The sequence below is a fragment of the Felis catus genome, chromosome B4 (genome assembly GCF_018350175.1).
Source record: "Felis catus isolate Fca126 chromosome B4, F.catus_Fca126_mat1.0, whole genome shotgun sequence".
Lineage (NCBI taxonomy): Eukaryota > Metazoa > Chordata > Mammalia > Carnivora > Felidae > Felis > Felis catus.
The window spans coordinates 24,992,523-25,015,543 of NC_058374.1; the positions used below are offsets into that span (position 1 = coordinate 24,992,523).

The following is a 23,021-nucleotide window of genomic DNA, read 5'->3' on the forward strand; positions in this document are numbered from 1 at the left end:
CCAATATGCACAAGTTCCACAATTAAGTAACACTAGTTCCCCAACATTTGCTACCATGGTATTAGAACTGTGAGCAATTGGGTAAAGTACAAACCTTGCTGTTAGCGTTCCAGTGCACAAATTACTATATAAAAAAAGATGAATGTCATGATCAGTGACCAACCACATCACTTCTTTCAAAGTCTGTTAGTGACTGATCACTGTATATTTGTTATTCAGCTTATGCACACACAGCAAAGGGTGTAGTTGGATTGGCTCCTTGTCTACCAGTGGTAAACCCACATGGCATTTTATAAAAATGATCACTGAAAGAGGGAAATTGGCCAATAAGGATGAAGCTGCAATACATAAATGAAAAAAAAATGCTGACCATAAAATTCAAATAGAACATAAATGGAGGTATAGAAAAAATAGTGGCAACTCACCAAAGCATAGAGAAGATCTTTGCTCTGTATTATGAGTAATATGACAAAAAAAGAAGGCAAGCACTATTCAGGCTACTCTTGACAAGTTTCTTACAAAGAAAAACACTTTCTCAATGTTTCTAAAGTTGTAAGTTACAGAGCAGTAAATACTAGTTTTACTATTTTATTTCCCTGTATATCTATAGCCAATGGTGAAAGTTTTTAAGGTTTTGACCGAAAATTCTTGAAGATCACAAAACAATCACAATTCTTCCCATTGATTATTAAGATCACTTTACAGAGTTTCAGTTTGCACGGCCATTTGTACAATCCTGCAGTACCACACAAGGTGAAGAATGCCTGTGGTGTTTCTGGATGCGAAAATGCAGTGTCATAAAAGATGTCAATTCTTTCCAAGTCAGTCTATAAACTTAATATAAACCCAATCAAAATCCCAACAAGACTTGTTATGAAAGTTGACACACATAAAAATTCATTTAAATAATTAAATGGCCAAGAAAACATTTTAAAAGATTAATGATAGCAAACTGTTGAAATATACTCTACAATCAAAATAATGAAAAGAGTTGCATTGGTAGAAGAGTTGAAAAGAAAAAAGAATAGAATGAAGTCTAGCATGACCTTAAATATATGAGAATTTAATATATGATAGAAGTTGTAGTTCAAACGTGTGAAAAGGATAAACTACTTGACAAATAGTATTGGGACTTTATCTGTCAATGTAGAAAAAAACAATCAAATCTTAAAGGTATTAAAACTATACATTCTAAAAATACTAGAAGAAAATATGAGGAAATATTTTTTATAAATTTTAAGCAAAATTAAAGACAAAAAATCCGAAAATAACTTTTTAAATTGCCCAATTCAAATAAATGAAAATTAAAAACCTGTTTAGAAAGATACCATTAAAAATGCAGCACCCTTTCTTAATAAAAACCCTTGAGAAAGTCGGGATAGAAGGAACATACTTAAAGATCATAAAAGCCATTTATGAAAAGCCCACAGCTAACATCATCCTCAACGGGGAAAAACTGAGAGCTTTTTCCCTGAGATCAGGAACACGACAAGGATGCCCACTCTCACCGCTGCTGTTTAACATAGTGCTGGAAGTTCTAGCATCAGCAATCAGACAACAAAAGGAAATCAAAGGCATCCAAATTGGCAAAGATGAAGTCAAGCTTTCGTTTTTTGCAGATGACATGATATTATACATGGAAAATCCGATAGACTCCACCAGAAGTGTGCTAGAACTGATACAGGAATTCAGCAAAGTTGCAGGATACAAAATCAATGTACAGAAATCAGTTGCATTCTTATACACTAACAATGAAGCAACAGAAAGACAAATAAAGAAACTCATCCCATTCACAATTGCACCAAGAAGCATAAAATACCTAGGAATAAATCTAACCAAAGATGTAAAGGATCTGTATGCTGAAAACTATAGAAAGCTTATGAAGGAAATTGAAGAAGATTTAAAGAAATGGAAAGACATTCCCTGCTCATGGATTGGAAAAATAAATATTGTCAAAATGTCAATACTACCCAAAGCTATGTACACATTCAATGCAATCCCAATCAAAATTGCACCAGCATTCTTCTCGAAACTAGAACAAGCAATCCTTAAATTCATATGGAACCACAAAAGGCCCCGAATAGCCAAAGGAATTTTGAAGAAGAAGACCAAAGCAGGAGGCATCACAATCCCAGACTTTAGCCTCTACTACAAAGCTGTCATCATCAAGACAGCATGGTATTGGCACAAAAACAGACACATAGACCAATGGAATAGAATAGAAACCCCAGAACTAGACCCACAAACGTATGGCCAACTCATCTTTGACAAAGCAGGAAAGAACATCCAATGGAAAAAAGACAGCCTCTTTAACAAATGGTGCTGGGAGAACTGGACAGCAATATGCAGAAGGTTGAAACTAGACCACTTTCTCACACCATTCACAAAAATAAACTCAAAATGGATAAAGGACCTGAATGTGAGACAGGAAACCATCAAAACCTTAGAGGAGAAAGCAGGAAAAGACCTCTCTGACCTCAGCCATAGCAATCTCTTACTCGACACATCCCCAAAGGCAAGGGAATTAAAAGCAAAAGTGAATTACTGGGACCTTATGAAGATAAAAAGCTTCTGCACAGCAAAGGAAACAACCAACAAAACTAAAAGGCAACCAACGGAATGGGAAAAGATATTCGCAAATGACATATCGGACAAAGGGCTAGTATCCAAAATCTATAAAGAGCTCACCAAACTCCACACCCGAAAAACAAATAACCCAGTGAAGAAATGGGCAGAAAACATGAATAGACACTTCTCTAAAGAAGACATCCGGATGGCCAACAGACACATGAAAAGATGTTCAGCGTCGCTCCTTATCAGGGAAATACAAATCAAAACCACACTCAGGTATCACCTCACGCCAGTCAGAGTGGCCAAAATGAACAAATCAGGGGACTATAGATGCTGGAGAGGATGTGGAGAAACGGGAACCCTCTTGCACTGTTGGTGGGAATGCAAATTGGTGCAGCCGCTCTGGAAAGCAGTGTGGAGGTTCCTCAGAAAATTAAAAATAGACCTACCCTATGACCCAGCAATAGCACTGCTAGGAATTTATCCAAGGGATACAGGAGTACTGATGCATAGGGCCACTTGTACCCCAATGTTCATAGCAGCACTCTCAACAATAGCCAAATTATGGAAAGAGCCTAAATGTCCATCAACTGATGAATGGATAAAGAAATTGTGGTTTATATACACAATGGAGTACTACGTGGCAATGAGAAAAAATGAAATATGGCCTTTTGTAGCAACGTGGATGGAACTGGAGAGTGTGATGCTAAGTGAAATAAGCCATACAGAGAAAGACAGATACCATATGGTTTCACTCTTATGTGGATCCTGAGAAACTTAACAGGAACCCATGGGGGAGGGGAAGGAAAAAAAAAAAAAAAGAGGTTAGAGTGGGAGAGAGCCAAAGCATAAGAGACTGTTAAAAACTGAGAACAAACTGAGGGTTGATGGGGGGTGGGAGGAAGGAGAGGGTGGGGGATGGGTATTGAGGAGGGCACCTTTTGGGATGAGCACTGGGTGTTGTATGGAAACCAATTTGTCAATAAATTTCATATATTAAAAAAAAAAGAAAGATACCATTAAAGAATTAAACACTGATAGTAGAAAAAGAAACAATATTTACTATGTGAAAAACAAAAATTATCTGCTACATGAATAATAAAAGTTGATAATAAAATAATAAATCAAATTTTCATGTATCAGATTGGGAAAAAATATATAAAACAATAATATCCAGGGGCGCGTGGGTGGCTCAGTCGGTTAAGTGTCCAACTTCAGCTCAGGTCATGATCTTGTGGTTCGTGAGTTCGAGCCCCATTTCGAGCTCTGTGCTGACAGCTCAGAGCCTGGAGCCTGCTTCGGATTCCGTGTCTCCCTCTCTCTCTGCCCCTCCCCCACTTGCGCTCTGTATCTCTCTCAAAAATAAAAAAAATGAAAATTAAAAAAACAACAATATCCAATGCTGAAGTGTGAATAAACTGGTATTGTGATACATCACTGGGGATATTAACTGGTAAAGCCTTTGTGGCAGTTTATATAAGCATTTTTCATGCATATACCTTCGACCCAATTAATTCTATTTGTAGAATTCTACAAAGATACACAGACAAGGATGCTATTCTTACAATGGAAAAAAATCTGGAAACACAATTGGGTATCAAATATGTAAATGATTTCACAAAATATGGTATATCTATACCATGGAATATTTTTAAACCATTAAAGCAAATGAAGATCAGCACATACTCATATTGAATATTAATATATGTATAACTAAATAAAAGCCAGTTTACAAAATAATATGTCAAGTGTGCCCCTAGTCACATAAACCTGTGCACTTATATATGTATGTTTTTAGATAGGTATGTAAATGTACGGCAGAAATCTGAAAGATACAAGACTCATAAAGCATATTTATATCTGGGACAGAGAATGGGTATAGGAAAGAGGAGGAAGTTGAGTATGAAGGAAGACTTCCACATTTATTCAATATACTTCTTTATTTAAATTTTTTACATGAGCATGTATTACTTGGCATGAGCAAGTGTTACTTTGACAATTAAATAATAACAGTCACCTTAAAATTTTGTGAGGTTTTCTTTAGTTTTATTTTTTTAATTTTTTAATGTTCATTTTTGAGAGAGACAGAGAGCGAGCAGGGGAGGGGCAGAAAGAGAGGGAGACACAGAATCCCAAGCAGGCTTCTCTCTCTCTCCCTCAAAAATAAATAAAAACGTTTAAAAAAAGATTTTTTTAAAGAATTTATCAAATGGATGATTCTATGTTGAGTTCAATGACAAAAGTATCCCTTCATTTCTTTAACCTAAATCAAGATGAGCAGCTAACTTTGAGGTCCTTGGCCCAAGAAGGAGTAGGTGAGGAGTAACCTGCTTTTTCAGCTGCAGAATGCTTCTGGAAAGGATGCCGAAGAACACGCTGGAGAAGATGGACCTGGCAAACAATTGAAGCACATAGATGCACATTTTCTTCCTCAGGACCTATCAATTTTCTAAATTCCCAGAATGACAAGGTTAAATTGAAATTTCTTTAAAAATGTTTAAACACTGTATGTTGTATTAAAATTTCAACTATACTTGTTACTTAAAATTTCTGTCATTCCACAGAAAGTTCCTTTAAGTACTAGTTTTGTGTTAAAACAGGAGAACAAATATGTACCCTCTCAAAAAGACCATATATATATATATATATATATATATATATATATATATATATCCACACACACATATACACATACATACATATATCCTGATAATTCAGCAATTCTTTCACAGAATTAAGAGAATTATAACTTTCTAAAATATTTACAAAAAGAAAATAATGTCAGTGGTTTGCAGTCTTTCCAAAGCAAGGGCATGGATTCCAACTCATGCCACTTCCTCATTTGCACTTTGACCCATGGTAATAAACTGAGGCATCAAAAAACACACCTCTTTCAACAATAATTCTAGGATTTAAATGTTTCTTCTCATCCAGTTATGAAATAAATATGTCGTGGAGATGTAATGTATAGCATGGTGACTAAAGTTAACAATAATACAGTATAGCAGTTGCTAAGAGAGTAGATTGGAAAAGACTTCATCACAAGAAAAAAAATGTGTAACTATGTATGGTGATGGATGTTAACTGGACTTACTGTGGTCATCATTTTACAGTATATACAAATATTGAATCATCATGTCATACACCTGAAAGTAATATAATGTTATATGTCAACCATACTTCAGTTAAAATATATTTTTGGTGCATTTCCTTTGGTATTTTTGGTGCATATCATTTCCTTGGGTGTTAATAAAGGAATGCTTAGATCTATTGATAGAAAAAGGTGCATGATTGTCTATACTAAGAAAGTACCAAGAGATCGAATAGAGGGTATTACTGTATTACTAATATTTAATAGGAAGACAGCATCATCATCAATATGGTGCTTTTAGAGCCCCTCTCAACTTCCCCCAGGGTTCTTTCTATACATACACTTTTACCAAAGTTAGTCTTATTTATGCCTATTCTACTCTCACTTGCTGGCTAAAAATCTCCCTGAATACATCTTTATACTTCTTCACCGCACCTTGCATAGAGTAGATTCTCAAGAAGTGTGTTTGATGCAAACAGGTAAACACAAGTTGTGTGTGTAAACGGTTACCCATATAAAGGTTTAACAAAATCTTTTTCCTTTCGTGCATGAGAATTTAACCCTGAATTAACTGTCTGGCTCTGTTCCCCTGGTAACTTGATGAGGTGGTATGACAACTGTGTCACCATATAACATTGCTTATGACTGACAAGTAGCATCTGGATGGGAAACTGTAAATACCTGACAGCGTGTTTTGGGCTTTCTCTAGTGTGGTGACTCGGTATAAGGCAGGCCGCTCATGGGGACACTGGAGACTATGCCTATGCAGTTGTTACAAGAGATACTGGTTTCTATGGAGCATGAAGCTTTTAAGCCAGGGCTATCCCTGCGTCTTCCCAGTGTGGACCTCGTCTGTGCACACCTGAGCTTCACTGCCGTGCCTGGCTACTGGCATGGACTGAACTCCTGCAAATGAGGAGCTGATGCTGCCCTGCTGGTAAGCCATTTCTGTCATCTTTTTATTTAGTTAGTTTTTTTTAGTTTTTTTCTTTAATGTTTATTTATTTATATTGAGACAGGTAGAGAGAGAGTGTGCACATGAGTGGGGGAGGGGGAGAAAGAGAGGGAGAGAGAGAATCCCAAGCAGGCTCCATGCTGTGAACGCAGAGCCCCACATGGGGCTCCATCTCATGAATCGTGAGATCATAACCTGAGCTGAAATCAAGAGTTGGCCCCTCAACCAACTGAGCCACCCAGGCGCCCCCTGTTGTCCATCTTTCTGAGCTGAGTGGGGCTCTGTGCGGATGGCTCAGAGCCTAGAGCCTGCTTCAGATTCTGCGTCTCCCTTTCTCTCTGCCCCTTCCCTGCTCACGCTCTCTCTCTCTCTCAAAAACAAACATTGAAAAAAAGATATTTTAAAATATTTTCTAAAATGAAAACCTAGATTTGTCAAGCTAATTGAACTACTGAAATATAAAGTTAATGCAAGTTCCAAATTAGAAATAGCAAAAATAGTTTCTCAGGCCAGCCCTGATCAGTTGGTAGTGACCTTGCACACTCTGTGGAGAGAATGATTCTGAGGGAAAGAAGGCAGGAGCATCCATAACACCTACTCCAGTGCAGCACAGAGTGACAGCATGAACACCAAGGCCATCCCCCCCCCTTTTTTTTTAACTTTTTTAAATGTTTATTTTATTTTTTAGAGAGAGAGACAGTGCAAGCAGGGGAGGGGTAGAGAGAGAAGGAGACATAGAATCCAAAGCAGGCTCCAGGCTCTGAGCTGTCAGCACAGAGCCCAATGCAGGGTTCAAACACATGAGCTGCAAGATCACAACCTGAGCTGAAGTCGGATGCTCAACTGACTGAACCACCCAGACGTCCCAAGGCTGTTCCTCTTCTAAAAAAAAATAATTATGTACATTGCATTTTAAATAACTGATTGTGAAGTATTTGAAGCATACAAGAAAGTATGCAGAACAATACAATGAACACTTGTATATCCTCCACTCCGCTTTAGAAATCAAATACTTCCAATATGACTGGAGCCCAATAGGAGTCTCCTTCCCTAATGCAAATTTCTTCCTTGCCTCCAAGTAACCACAGTCCAAAAATGATATTTATTATCTTTATTCATTTTGTTACTTTTGTTATACACACATGCATCCCTAAGTGACATACAATTTTGCATGTTTTACACTGTATTTAAGTGGTAATAAGCATGTGGTATATATTCCTTTGCCCCTTGCTTGTTTTGCTTAACATTACATGTAGGATTCATCCATGCAGATGCACGTAGACCCAGTTCATTTATCTTCACTGTTGTCAGTATGAATTTAAGTGGACCCACATTGCTAGTGCATTGGACACCCGGTAGAAGCAAAAGTAACTCCCTCTGGGGAGATGCGCCCTTAAATCAGCCTTCACTGGATTCCACAGATTGAAATCCAAAACTCCAAAACATAAACAAGAAGCAGCAGCATCAAACCCTCAGAAGTGTAAGTAATATAGATTTATGATATAAATGAATCTTTAAAATTTTAAATCCATTAAAGAATGGATTTTTTTCATTTAAATTTTTTTACTTTAAAAAATGAAACAATGATTTACTGATAAAGAGAGACCAGGCAACTAGAAGGAAAAGCTGGTACTGGCAGTGGTCTAGTTTCACGTGTCTGCAAACAAAGTAAGTGTGCTTAAAATATGATACACTTAAAATTAGTAAATATAAACCCAGGAGACTCACACACCGTACCTCTGAAAAATCATTCCTTTCTGCTTTTCGCACTGCGGATTCTGCCATCCAGTTCCTCAGCACATACCTAGGATTAACAGCTTCAGAGGGAAAAGTGTGTTTTAGAACAATAAATTACTAAGTCCGCAAAGGCAATATGAAATCTCCCCCAAAATTAGATAAGCTTTAAGAACTTTGCTGGAAGGCACAAATGAGAAGCAAAGATCAGCATCAGTCAATTCTGTTTATAAACAATGTACAGTGTCTATTATCTTATGGTACAGAAAACACTTTTTTGAGCGCTATGAGCAGTACTGGGTTTGGTTTTTCTCTTCAGTGGTTCATCATTACTTTGGGGTTTTTGCACCATATTCAGTTCACTAAGTATTTTCTTTTTTTTTAACGTTTATTTATTTTGAGAGCGAGTGGGGGAGGGACAGAGAGAGAGGGACAGAGAGAGAGCATCCCAATCAGGCTCTGTAGGATCAGGCTGCTTCCTACAACCCTGAGAACATGACCTGAGCCAAAACCAAGAGTCACACACTTAACCAATTTAGGCGCCCCTCACTAAGCATTTTCTAAGGCTGGAGAAAGTAGTGAATGCATCTGCATTAGGCCCCACAGCCTGAGTGGAGGTGGGGGAGGAGAAGTTGCTACTTTTAACATCCTCAAGCTCAGAATTAAGGTCTGACTTAGTGGGACTGCTTAATGTTCATGCTGCCAAGAGCAAGCATGAAGGGTTACAGGAAGGCAAAATTCCTTATAAATTTACATTTTTGATAGTAACCACACATTTTTTCATATTAAAGGTAGTATAATGGCACATTTAAAAAATTCCAGAAACTATGTCTTTATTGGAGATGAGCTTTTTCCAAAACAATTTATCAACTGAGTGGAGAGGGAGGATGCTTATCCCCACTGGCACAACAGAAATTCCGAGCAGACTCCAGAAATTACAATTTTGTGATTCTCAACAGTTCTCCAAACTACTTGAATGGTGGAAACATACAAATTCCCTTTCAACTTTTTTTTTTAATTTTTTTTTCAACGTTTATTTATTTGTGGGACAGAGAGAGACAGAGCATGAATGGGGGAGGGGCAGAGAGAGAGGGAGACACAGAATCGGAAACAGGCTCCAGGCTCTGAGCCGTCAGCCCAGAGCCCGACGCGGGGCTCGAACTCACGGACCGCGAGATCGTGACCTGGCTGAAGTCGGACGCTTAACCGACGGCGCCTGGGTGGTTTTAAAGATCTGCCATGATATGACAGATAATCTAATAATATAAGTGCCTTGTGACCCAGCAATTCTCTAGGAATGTAGTCTATGAAAACAAATTAGAACTTAAAAAGTATTATTTACATTAAAGAAAACCAGAAACAATTTAAATACTTAATATTAGGGGAATGGTTAAGTAAAACACTGTATACCCTTCCTAAGAAATATTATCCAGCCATTAAAAATGTTACATTATAAAGAATGAAGTAGTAAGGAAAAATGCCTTATTTATTCTTGGTAAAAAAAAAAAAAAAAAATATATATATATATATATATATATATATATATATATACACACATATATATATATCTAAAATTATACCATAGTATGATTACCATCACATATTTCTCCTAATCAATACACATGAAAAAGACTAGAAGTAAATACATCAAAAAGTAAATAGTAACTATGTTTACAAACACAGGGGATCTTTTTTTAGTCTTTCTGCATTTCTCAATTTTAATGTTTTATTTTTGCAAGCAACAGAGAGAGAGAGAGAGAGAGAGAGAGAGAGAGAGAGAGAGTGAGCAGGGGAGGGAAGGGCAGAGAGAGGGGGAGACACAGAATCTGAGACAGGCTCCAGGCTCTGAGCTGTCAGCACAGAGCCCAACGCAGGGCTCGGACTCCTGAACCATGAGATCATGACCTGAACCGATGTCGGCCACTTAACCAACTGAGCCACCCAGGTATTTTTCAGTTTTAAAGAATTCATACAGAACTCCTTTAAAATAAAAACGTGTACACAAAAATATGTACAATCTTAAAACAAAAAGAAAACTAATGTGCAAGGGATGTTGTGGAAGTGCTTAGCTTAGGCAGAGGGAGAGAGGAAGCTTCCAATTAAAAGCTTGACAAATCTGGGGTGCGTGGGTGGCTCAGTCGGTTGAGCGTCCAACTTCAGCTCAGGTCATGATCTCACAGCTCGTGAGTTCAAGCCCCACATCAGGCTCTGTGCGACAGCTCAGACCCTGGAGCCTGCTTCGGATTCTGTGTCTCCCTCTCTCTCTGCCCCTAACCCACTCGCATTCTGTCTCTGTCTCTCAAAAATAAATAAACATTAAAAAAATTTTCAAGTTTGGCAAATTTGACACACATGTCATAGAAACCTGACAGTAAAATACTATTTAAAAATACTGGGAATTTCAGCTACAAGCAGAAGTGCTTTGGACCAAGTTACAAATATGTAAACTACTTGAAAATCAGGTAATTATAGATGTTTATAAGATTCTTTGAGGAGTTATCTAATTCTGTACATTTTTATCTAGTTGGGAACTTTCTGTTGGTAGGTTCTTTCTTTTGGCAATAAAATGTTAAGCAGTGGGTTAATGAGGATTATGTCCACACACAAGCCCAGCCAGAGTTACATATAATGTGATAATCCCTGATCCACTAGAGTGTTGACTACGTAAGGGCAGGACTCAAATTCATGTTTGAAGTCTCATCTTTAAACAATGAGATGGTGCAAAAAAAGGGAATATAAGAGGGACTTAGTATATCTTTCTGAAAAGGTAAATTTAGCTGTCAAGAGAGTTAAGGCTATGTTTTACTGAGTACATTATAATACAAAGAAAGCATGCCATTGCTCCCTCAATTGGAAAAGATCAGTATATCAGAAAGACTCAACGTCCATAAAACACTGAGCACTTCAAATTATTAAGCTTAACTAATCTCTAACAGGCTGGCAATGAAACGGGCAAATGGCAACTCTATCATTTATCTAGTTCAATAAAAATAAAAATAAATCTTATCCTCATAATTGTTAGTTATTAACATAAGTTAAAAGACAAATTATTTCAAATATAGCATCTTCCATTGTTCTTTCTTTTTTTTGAGAGAGAGAAACAAAGTATGTGCATGCAGGGAAGAGGGGCAGAGAGAGAAAAATAGAGAGAGAGAATCTTAAGTAGGCTCCACACTCAGTGCAGAGCCTGACACAAGGCTCAGTCCCACAACCCCAGGATCATGACCTGAGCCAAAATCAAGAGTTGGATGCTCAACTGACTAAGCCACCCAGGCACCCCATCTCTGTTTTTTTTAATGTCCAGGAAGAAGAATGAAGAAGGAATTTTTTCGTTATCCTAGTATCTACAAAAGGTCAGGTCTAAAATATTTACTTGAGGCCACAATTTACATTTATACCTGTGGACTAGGCCTACAGTTATATTTTATAATGAGGCTCAAACCCAGGATTTCAACATAGTTAGCCTTGAGCTCTACAATAGCTGTGTTCTAAGGACAAATAAAGATTCTTCTGAGCCTGTGCCACAAATTCATTACTAGGCACAAAGAAAGCAGAATTACACTGATGCATTTTCAGAATTACAACCAAGTTAGTTTTATTTCAGAAACCCACTTGTATAATGCTGGAGCTCTAATGGCTTGCCTAGATGCATAGTAAGGACAGTCATCAAAAGCATTTATTAAAGTTTTAATATGAGCTGGGCTGTGTGGGCACAGTGTGACATAAAAGAGATCAATGTCCTCTGGTGGCTTATGATCATAGAGTTATTTGGAGGTTTAAAAATAATAAATCTTGCAGAATTAAAAAAAAATTCTAAGACCTTTAAAACACTATTCTTTAGGGACGCCTGGGTGGCTCAGTTGGTTAAGCGTCCGACTTCAGCTCAGGTCATGATATCATGGTTCATGAGTTCAAGCCCTGCATCAGGCTCTATGCTGACAGCTCAGAGCCTGGAGCTTGCTTCGAATTCTGTGTCTCCCTTTCTCTCTGCCCCTCTCCTGCTCACTCGCTCACTCTCTCTCTCTCCCAAAAATACACATTAAAATTTTTAATTTTTTAAATAAATAAAACACTCATCTTTGATGTTCCCATTGCTTGCAATTTGGAGCATTTACAAAAAAATTTTAAAGCAAACCTTCCCCTAATCTACTGTTAATTTTTTTAATATTTTGAAACAATATATAACAGCAATATATTTTTAGTCTTTTGGTTTCTAGAAAACATTAAGTCATCCCAGTCTTCCCAACAACCCTGTGACGAAGATACTTAATGTACTCTATACTAGTATTATAGCTGATGCTTATCAAGTACTTATTATGTGCCAACTACTATCTCCCTGAATTTGTGCAACACCCTATGATGTAAATGCACTTTATAGGTGAGAAAACAAAAGAGGGGTCAACTAGATAGAAATGTTTTAAAACTGGATGGTCACGGTTGCACAATTTTTTTAATTAATAATTTATTTATTTTTTAACTTACATCCAAGTTAGTTAGCATATGGTGCAACAATGATTTCAGGAGTAGATTCCTTAATGCTCCTTACCCATTTAGCTCATCCCCCTTCCCACAACCCCTCCAGCAGCCCTCTGTTTGTTCTTTATATTTAAGAGTCTCTTATGTTTTGTCCCCCTGCCTGTTTTCTTTTTAATTTTTTTTTAATGTTGATTTTTGAGAGAGAGACATACAGAGTGTGAGAAGGGGAGGGGCAGAGAGAGGGAGACATTAGAATCCAAAGCAGGCTTCAGGCTCTGAGCTGTCAGCACAGAGCCTGACGTGGGGCTTGAACCCACAAACCGTGAGATCATGACCTGAGCTCAAGTCAGATGCTTAACTGACTCAGCCACACAGGTGTCCCGTCCCCCTCCCTGTTTTTATATTATTTTTCCGTCCCTTCCCTTATGTTCATCTGTTTTGTATCTTAAAGTCCTCATATGAGTGAAGTCATGATATTTGTCTTTCTCCAACTGAGTAATTTCATTTAGCATAATAGCCTCTAGTTCCATCCACATTGTTGCAAATGACAAGATTTCACTCTTTTTGATTGCCAAATAATACTCCATTGTACATATATATACCACATCTTCTTTATCCATTCATCTGTTGATGGACATTTGGGCTCTTTCCATACTTTGGCTATTGTCGATAGTGCTGCTATAAACATGGGGGTGCATGTGCCCCTTTGAAACAGCATACCTGAGTCCCTTGGATAAATACCTGGTAGAGTTGCACAATTTTTTAAATTTAGTCTAAAAAAATCACGGTACACTTAAAATGAGTGAATTTTACGTAAATGATACCTCAGTAAGGCCCCTAAAAAGTATATATACACACCAGAAAGAGAAAAGGAGGGATGAAGGAATCAAATGACTTGCTTAATAACATGTAGGAAATAAATGGCCAAACCAGAGCTTGGGCACAGCAGGCCCACCTCTGGAGCCCGTGCCATGCTATCTCTCTGAGGAAAATAAATTCAGGTCAAGACCATACATAGGAATGAAGACTCCCTAAGGGAAATGAAGAATTGGACTTCACTACACAGGACACTCTTCTTAGATGTTTTATTTCTTCACACCTATACAATTCTTTAATTCCACATCCCTGATACACATTGTTGCATGAATTTGTGCAATCAATTTCTTATATATTTGCATTTTCATATCAGTTAAGCATATAATAATAACATATGGAAGTGTGCCTTTAAAAACATAACTGAGCTATCATTATGAACTTTTATCATGCCTTTGCTCTTTGTGAAAATTTATCTTTTTCCCTTCCTTGAGAGCCCACTGTTCAGCACTTACTGTTTCTCTAACATAACTCAAAGCTGCAGCCTTGACTTCACTGAAATTTCTTTCATTTTATCATCTCATCCATCCTGTCATAACCACACAAATCCAAATACTAAAGACTTCCACCACATGTTATTCTTTCAATTTCTTCTTTCTCTTGACTGCTGACTGTCCATATTCTGAGCTGGCTTATAAATTCTGTACAAATGCAGCAGTGGACAGAAGTGGAAACTAAATCCATGCTGGGCCTCAAATAGATCACTCACTTCTCTGTAAAAACTAAACTTGGTTTTATTTCTACAATAAGGTCTTGAGTTCAAGAAGCAATCTCATTCCCTAACCTCACATGGAATGTGAGCATCATCATTATTTCATTCACATGAATTGGCCACTCTGATGACACACACTAGCTCTCTATACAAGTCCTAAGTGAGGCAGGAGTGCTCAGGCACTCAGCTTAACTTCTTTGATCTTGTTAGACTCCATACCGCAAAAATAACTAACTTCCATTGTTTTCTTCACCAAACCAACCGTGAAGTCACATGGTAAACTGAAATCAGTATTAGAGATGATTTATTTTCAGAGCTATCATTTACTGGATGCGTATTATGGCCCCGGCACTGTGACTAGATACCTTACATATATTATTACGCTCCAATAGTACATCCCTGCAAAATATCCCCATTATACAACAACTAAGGACTTTTAAAATCAGAGAGTTAAGTATCTTTCAGATCATACAGCTAAAAAGTCACAAGAGGCGATTCATCTGCCAGATCCCCAAACTCACCTTCTTTCATCATAACCCAAACTACCTTGTCTCTCCCCATCTTTTAAGACTATATCTTATTGGGGCACCTAGATGGCTCAGTCACTTAAGCGTCCAACTTCAGCTCAGGTCATGATCTCTAGGTCTGTGAGTTCAAGCCTTGCTTTGGGCTCTGTGCTGACAGCTCAGAGCCTAGAACCTGCTTCAGATTCTGTGACTCCCTCTCTCTCTGCCCCTACCCTGCTCACACTCTGTCTCTCTCTCAAAAAAATAAATAAACATTTTTTAAAAAAGACTATATTATTTTAGGAACGCTTGGGTGGCCCAGTCGGTTGAGCGTCCAACTCTTGATTTTGACTCAGGTCATGGTCTCATGGTCTTGGGATTGAGCTCTGCATTGGGCTCTGCACTGTGGGCATGGAGCCTGCTTGGGAATCTCTGTCTGTCTGTCTGTGTCTGTGTGTGTGTGTCTCTCTCTCCCTCTCTCTGCCCTTCCCACACTAGCACATGCATGATATGCCTCTCTCAAATATAGTTTTAAAAAGGACTATATGATTTTAACATCTGTATACAAACTTATTAAAAGCAGAACTATTATACTGTGTGAAATGTCATTAGGCAAGCTCCTAGATGACACTTCAACTCAACTAAAATACACTCAAGTAAAATTATCCTAGTTAACAACAAGCCAAAAATACCAACACCAAAAACAAAAACAACCCCTCAGTTCCTCAAGTAATTACTTCCAGCTTTCAAAAGAATGTTGCTTTTATGTGATAATCCTTAAAATTGGAAAAATCAAAAGGCTTACTTACTTGTCATTCTTTTTCTTCTTTCAGAATCTGAATCGTTCACGTTACTAACAATGAATAAAGCAAAGGACAAAATTAACCACTGTCTCCTTATATCATAGCTTTTTTTCAAAAGGGTGGGAATTATTTCACAAGACAAATATTGGGAAAAAAACATTTAAAAATCACATTGCATCAGTGTCTGAAAGAAAGATAGAAAATACTGAGTTTGATTAAATAATATACCAAATACTACCTTGTTTAATTATTTTAGGTAATTCCAAGTCTTTTATTTTTACCAATTAAAAAATAGTTTTGTCTAAAAATCTAAATTTTCTGATACTTTTTCTTATCTTAAACATGGTTTTCTGAAAATAATTTAGCTTTTTCTTGATTAATCATGGTTGTCTTTATAAACAGCCTTCAGGGGCCATTAAACTGGGAAAAGCTATTTCTTCCTGTGGTTTTCCCGTCTCTCCATTCAGGGGCCACTACCTACAATGTCTTTACTCCCAAGTAATTCACTGTGATTTATGAAACAAAGTAACTTGTCACTAGTGTAGAAGATGTGACAACTAACAGGCATGGATAGAAACCTGAGAAGCTCTTCTCCAGAGCTTCAGGGCATGGGTTCCCAAGGAACTTGGGGAACAGTGTTATCAGAGTTGGGGTGAGCAAACAGGTGCTCTCTGCATTGGGTGAGGTGTTGCTGTGGACGGCTAGGCAGGTGCAAAGTACTCAGCAGTAGAAGGAAATGTTGGAGAATTAAAGAAAGAGAGGCTTGATGGCTTGACTCTGGTAAAGTAATACAACATTGCATGCTTTTTCGGAAATGGTTAGGTTGTCTTACCTCTTCAGTCTCAGCAGGTACTGGGATACCCAGGCTGGAAAGAGCTTGTGCTTGGAAATCATATTCAGCGCCCAGAATTGCTAAATGAAAATACAATAATAGGCTGCTTAGTATATTAATATTGGTTCAGTTTATTTTAACTTCATATTACTTTAAATTATATTCCTTAATAATAACTTATCCAGATTTTTTAAGACATGCTATTTCAAGTAGAAGTAGTACTAAAAAAAGAATAATATTTTCTTTTTCTTGTTTTTTAATGTTTATTTATTTTTAGAGGAAAATACATGTGAGCAGGGGAGGGGCACAGAGAGAGGGAGAGAGAATCCCAAGCAGGCTCCATGCTATCAACACAGAACCTGACATGGGGCTTGAACTCACAAACCGTGAGAAGGTGACCTGAGTAGAAATCAAGAGTCAGACACTTAACCGACTGAGCCACCCAGGCAGCCCTTCCTTGTCTTTATATAACATTCAACTCTAAAGTTCTAATTCATGGAAAGCCATATAATGGGATGATTTAAGATACAAAAAACACAAAGTTCTTACAGAGATTACACGTGAATACTGATATTACCAAAAGCTTTCCTTTAAATAATGTATAATTTACTTTTAAAAACCTAATTTGGGGCGCCTGGGGGGCGCAGTCGGTTAAGCGTCCGACTTCAGCCAGGTCACGATCTCACGGTCCGTGAGTTCGAGCCCCGCGTCAGGCTCTGGGTTGATGGCTCGGAGCCTGGAGCCTGTTTCCGATTCTGCGTCTCCCTCTCTCTCTGCCCCTCCCCCATTCATGCTCTGTCTCTCTCTGTCCCAAAAATAAATAAAAACGTTGAAAAAAAAAAATTTAAAAACCTAATTTGCGGGGCAAATTGAGGAGGCCCAAAGAGGGGTTCCTCACTACTCCAAGCATTCTCTAGCACGAAATTCTAGCCCTACAACTACGGGCTAAGAGCTCCATAGCATGAAGGGGCCTCATCGGGCATGAGTAAACATGAGAATCAGCTCCTGATGTTTCCCTATCGACAGAAAATAAACTGAAAGCTAACAATAATTTACTTTTATTACTATATTGAGCTACTTACTGTGAAGGGCTCATGGGAAAAAGATGCAGATAGTCCAGAGGTTAAGAACAGGGGCTCTGGAGAAAGCTGCCAGTGTTTGAACCCAGCCAGCCCCTTACTAATTGTGTGAGCTGGCACTACATAGCCTCTCCATGCCTCAGTTTCTTTACCAGTAAAATAGAAATAACAGTGGTACCTGCCCATATGTCATGGCACAGATTATACATATAAAATGCTTAGAATAGTGCCTGAAACATAATAAGCACTCAATAAATGTTAGCTATTAGTGTTGTTATTATTAATTTTTCATTACTTTGTAAAGCATTTACTATAATGCCTGTCCCAGAGTAAGTTCTTAATAATAGTGGGTTCTCAATAAGTGCTTCTTGAATAAATAAATGCATTGTGAGGCTATAAAAAGATAACATTAACTAGGCACAGAATGTCATGTAATATAATGAAGAGATTGAAATTTCAAAAAATAAGGCTGAATTTTAATCTCAAAAACAATAATGAACAGTGACTACAATATAAAATACTTAAACCTGTTCAAAAAAGAAACAGGCCCAAAATGGAGTCACTTGTGCTAAGCCCACATCACCAAACCAAAACTTAATACCTAACCTAACTGCAGTTTCAACCTCCCCCAGGAAGGTAATCTTAACTGGTAAACTGGAACTCCCGGGTCAGCAGCAGTGAGGTAATCCACCTGATAGACCCCTACCATCCTTCCCCCAAAAGATGACATAATCTGCTCTTTCCTTGTCCCTGTCCCCTTCTGCCTATAAAAGTCCCCCATTTTGTACAGCTCCTCAGAGCTCCTTTCTGTTTGCTAGGTGGGATGCTGCCCCACTCATGAATTGTTGAATAAAACCCATTGGATCTTCAAATTTGTACAGCTGAATTTTGTTTTTTAATAGACCTTAGAAATAGATCTAGGTATCTAAAAATCTATAAGTAAGAATCTTCTGGTAGTACCCACAATACTTCATAAATGCAATGTGTTCGTGTTGAAATAAAAAGGCAACACATACTTTTAAAACTAAGTTAAGCCCCTGCCACTTTAGAGACAGTTTGTCAGTTTCTTAGGGAATCAAACATACATTTTACTAAACAATCCAGCAATTCCACTCCTAGTATCTATCCAAGACAAATGAAAACATATGCTCACACCAAAACTTGTACATGAATGTTCAGATCAGTATTTACTCACAGTAACCAAAAAGTGGAAATAACCCAATGTCCATCAACTGGTAAATGCATCAGCCAATGGTGGTATATCCATACAGCAGAGCACCGCTCAGCAACAAGGAGGAAAGGATTACCGATACAGATAACACCATGGCTGAACCTCAGAACTAGGCTAATGGAGAAGCAAAAGACTACACACTGTATGAGTCCACCTATAGGAAATGTCTAGAAAACAAAAACCTTGAGACACAAAATTAATTAGTAGGTGGTTGGGGGCTAGGAGTGGAAACAGGGATTAAATGGGCAGGAAGGATCTCTTTTAGGGTGATGGAATTGTTCTAGAATTGTGATAACTGCATAGATCTATAAATTAAAAAAAAAAACCATTGAATTATATACTTCAGGCCAGTGGAATTTCATGGTATGTAAATTATACCTCAATAAATCTGTTAAAGAATACTGAATTAATAGAAAAACAAATGTCGCAAATTACTACCTGGGGAATGTTGAGCTCCTGTAACTGGCTTTGAGTTATCTCGCTGAGCTGCCGAAATGTCATTGTAAAATCAGCTGCTGTCTTTTCCATGAGCTAATGAAAATGATTATATTTATCAATCTCAATTCTTCAAGAATAGTAATTCAAATACAAGGAAAAAAAGATATAAAATGACAAACTCACATGTAAGAGAAATGCAATTAAATCATCATCACCCTTTGTTTCCCCAAGTAATCCCAATTTGGCTTTGAACAATTCTCTAAATCTGAAAGAGAAATGTTATTTCAATTCAACTCACTATCTTAAGAATTGTCCCCAAACCAACCAGGATGCTTTAATATCTGTATTCAAAAGGACAAACCTTGTATAATAAAGAACTGGATACCCCTCAAGAATCTGAGCAGCTCTACAGGAAGAAAGAAGGAAGGACAATGAAATCTTTATTTAAAATTAACATTCTTAAATCATCAGAACAAAGTGAACCTTTTCATGTATTAAATACAATTATTATATTTACCAATCTCAATTCCCATATTTCATAAAAATATAAAGATTAAAGCATTCTTAACCTTAAACTCATCTTTTTTTTTAAGTTAGTTTATTTTTGAGAGAGAGAGAAAGAGGGAGCATGCACAAGTGGGGGAGGGGCAGAGAGACAGACGAGGAGGAGAGACACAGAATCCAAATCCAAAGCAGGCTCCAGGCTCTGAGCTGTCAGCACAGAGCCCAATGTGGGGCTGAAACTCACAAACTGTGAAATCATGACCTGAGCCCAAGTCAGACATTTAACCGACTGAGCCACCCGGGTGCATCCCCCGCCTTAAACTCATCTTTAAACAAATTAAGTTTCTACTTTTTTTTTTTTAACTTTTTTAATGTTTGTTCATTTTTGAGAGGGAGAGTAGGCAAGCAGGGCAGGGGCAGAGAGAATGGGGGACAGAGGATCCAAAGCAGACTCTGCACTGACAGCGGAGAGCCCAATGTGGGGCTCGAACTTGCAAGTTGCTAGATCATGTCCTGAGTCGAAGTCAGACACGAAACTAACTAAGCCACCCAGGTGCCCCTAGTTTCTATTTTTTTTTTAATGTTTATTTATTTCGATGAAAGAGAGTGCATGTGCATGAACCAGGGGAGGAGGGGCAGAGAGAGAGAGAGAGAAAGGGAGAGAGAAAGAATCCCAAGCAGACTCTGTGCTGTCAGTGCAGAGCCCAAAGAGGGGCTTATCTTTTTTTTTTAATGTTTATTTATTTTGAATGAAAGAGAGCATGTGAGTGTGCAAGGGAGGGGGGTGGGCAGCAGAGAGAGAGTGAAAGAGAGAATCCCAAGCAGACTCCATACTGTCACACTGCGGAGCTGGATGTAGGGCCTGAACTCATAAACCATGAGATCATGACCCGGGCTGAAACCAAGTCAGTCGCTTAACCAACTGAGCCACCCAGGTGCCTCTATTTCTTAATATTCTTAAATGTATTTTAAATTATACAAAAGCTCAACTCTTCCTGCAGCTCCACTCCCTTTACCTTACTGACCTCACCCCATACAAGTCTTCCCCTTGCTCATTCTGAAGCAGCCATAGAGGCCTTCTTGTTGTCCCTTAAACACCCCACATACCCACTAATGGCCTCTGCACAGGCTAGTCCCTTGTCCAGAGCACCCTTCCCCAAGCATCTGTGTGGCTTGCTCCTGTGACTCCTTCAAGCCTTTGCTCAGTGACATGCTGATTATCCTTTTAAAACTGCAAACCCTTCCCTATCCCCTGCCTTATTTTTCTCCATAGTATTTACCTCCTTTCTAATTGGCTATGTAACTATTTATTCTGTTTGACTGTCTCTCCCACCAGAAGGAAGTACCACAAGGACACAATTATTGTGCTGTTTTATTTATTGCTATCCCCCCGGCACTTGGAACGGTGACGGGCACCTCAATAAGTATTTGTCTCATGAATAAATGGACTCTGCAGGGCAAAGGGGATATAAAATTAATGGAGACAAAAGTGACTGTTCAATGAATAACATCTTATGTTGCTTTGATTTTGAACTATGTGATGTATTACCAATACATTTTTAAAATATATTCATTAAGGAAACCATAGATGGCATATAAAACTTTTATTGTAGCAATTTTTTTGCTACCCAGGATTAATAAAATCACTATATGGTTTGCCATCCATTTGTGATCTTGTTGTACTGGAAATGGTAAGTTTTAGACTTAGGGGAGTGCGGGGGAGACAGAGAAGGTAAATATACTCTATCTCCTAGCAAATACATTAAAGACATACAAATGATTAAAATGTGATCCTGCCCTCAAGGAGTTGAATGTCCACTGGTTATATCAAGAAATGTTTTAACAGTCTCTGTAATTATTAACATACCTAGATTATTATTCATGCTTATTGATATACACACAGGAGATATTTCGAGTAACTAAGTATAAATATTACTTATTTATAATAAGTTGCCTATTTATTATTTACTCTGTTGTTTAAAAAGGCAACCATGTACCACTTTTTCTTCAGCCTAAATTCAGAATGAGAGATCACACAATGGTCAGATTGTGATTAAAAGTTCAGCTTTATCACTGACAAAAGCTAGTCTGGAGAATATGGCTTAAGTCTGTGGATAAATAGGCATGTTAACAAATTGTGCCTAAATTAGAAAGTTTTACTCACTCAGTTACTAAAACAGCAGTCACAACTGTGGACCTCCCCCCCCCCCACTTGGGCACACCCCTATAAAATTTTCATTTAAAAAAGCAGAAAATGTACTCTTTCCCTGGACTGACAGCTTTCCAAAAAGAGAGGTATTAATAGGAGGAGCCTCACAAGTTTAGTTTCTTCTCCCATATTCATCAAACGGATCATTAACCCTTCCTTCCCCAAATAGGAGTAAGTGGAGAAAGAGAAGGACTGTGTACTCTAATGAAGACCCCCCCCCCAAGACTAAACCAGAGATAGATGTCAAAGGAAGATGGCAGTTCAAATGAATTTTTGGTGCCTGCCCCTCCCTGCTCTAATTCAGCCTCTCTCCCCTGGCTACAGAGTCTTGGGGCCTGGAGTGTCTGGGCAGGACTGCAGGCCCTCACTTGTGAGGTACAGCATGGCTGAGCTGAGCAGGCCCTACCTGTATATATGCTACTGGAAAGAGTTCATGGGCTCCCTGGCTTCTTCGAGCCTACAGGAAACCCGCTAAAACCTGTCTACCCCAGAAGGTGGGAGAATGCTAGCTTGGTGCTGAGGAGAGCTGGGAGCCGAGAGGCAGCCTACCAGAGGCCCAGTGGAAAGCTGAAAACTTGCCTGTGCGTACTCTGCTGGCACATGAAGCGTGTATCACCACATAACTGGAGCTGAGCCCCAACAGAGAGCCAAAGGGAAGTAACACAGTACCAAAGTGGGCTCGTACCCGCGGAGAAGAAAAACGAAGGAACGACAGAACAGTTGGCCCTTAGTAAAATGGAACTGCTCTTGGAGACAGATAACAATATGAAAATAATAATAATAATAAGATACTTAACAAGAACAAACTATACCTCAGTAGGCATTCTAGAACTACAAAATATTGTTTCAGACTACAAAATTCAGTAGATGAATTGAGAGAGAAGACAGATACTCCTGAGACTCGATTTTGTGGCCTAGAAAATCAACTAGAAGAAATACCACAAAATACTATGCAAAAATACAAAGAAATGGAAAGCATAAGTAAAAATAATAATAATAATAATAAT

The 23,021-nt window shown here is 38.2% G+C and overlaps 1 protein-coding gene across 2 annotated transcripts in view; it reads right to left on the bottom strand.

Annotated features, from left to right (window-relative positions):
- Nucleotides 1–3,889: 3,889 nt before the first annotated feature.
- Nucleotides 3,890–23,021, bottom strand: part of LOC101087240 (protein adenylyltransferase SelO-like) — a 36,320-nt gene continuing 17,188 nt past the window's right edge. The window contains exons 13-19 of one of the 2 annotated variants that reach the window (XM_011283638.4): nucleotides 19,663–19,707; nucleotides 19,485–19,566; nucleotides 19,302–19,394; nucleotides 16,554–16,633; nucleotides 15,728–15,771; nucleotides 8,355–8,434; nucleotides 3,891–4,962 (exon numbers count right to left, since the gene is read on the bottom strand). In XM_011283638.4, coding sequence (XP_011281940.2) covers nucleotides 4,840–4,962; nucleotides 8,355–8,434; nucleotides 15,728–15,771; nucleotides 16,554–16,633; nucleotides 19,302–19,394; nucleotides 19,485–19,566; nucleotides 19,663–19,707 — 547 coding nt within the window. In that variant the 3' untranslated portion in view covers nucleotides 3,891–4,839. Of the gene's footprint in view, nucleotides 4,963–8,354; nucleotides 8,435–15,727; nucleotides 15,772–16,553; nucleotides 16,634–19,301; nucleotides 19,395–19,484; nucleotides 19,567–19,662; nucleotides 19,708–23,021 lie in introns of both variants that reach the window. The other variant, XM_045061032.1, reaches the window with a different exon arrangement.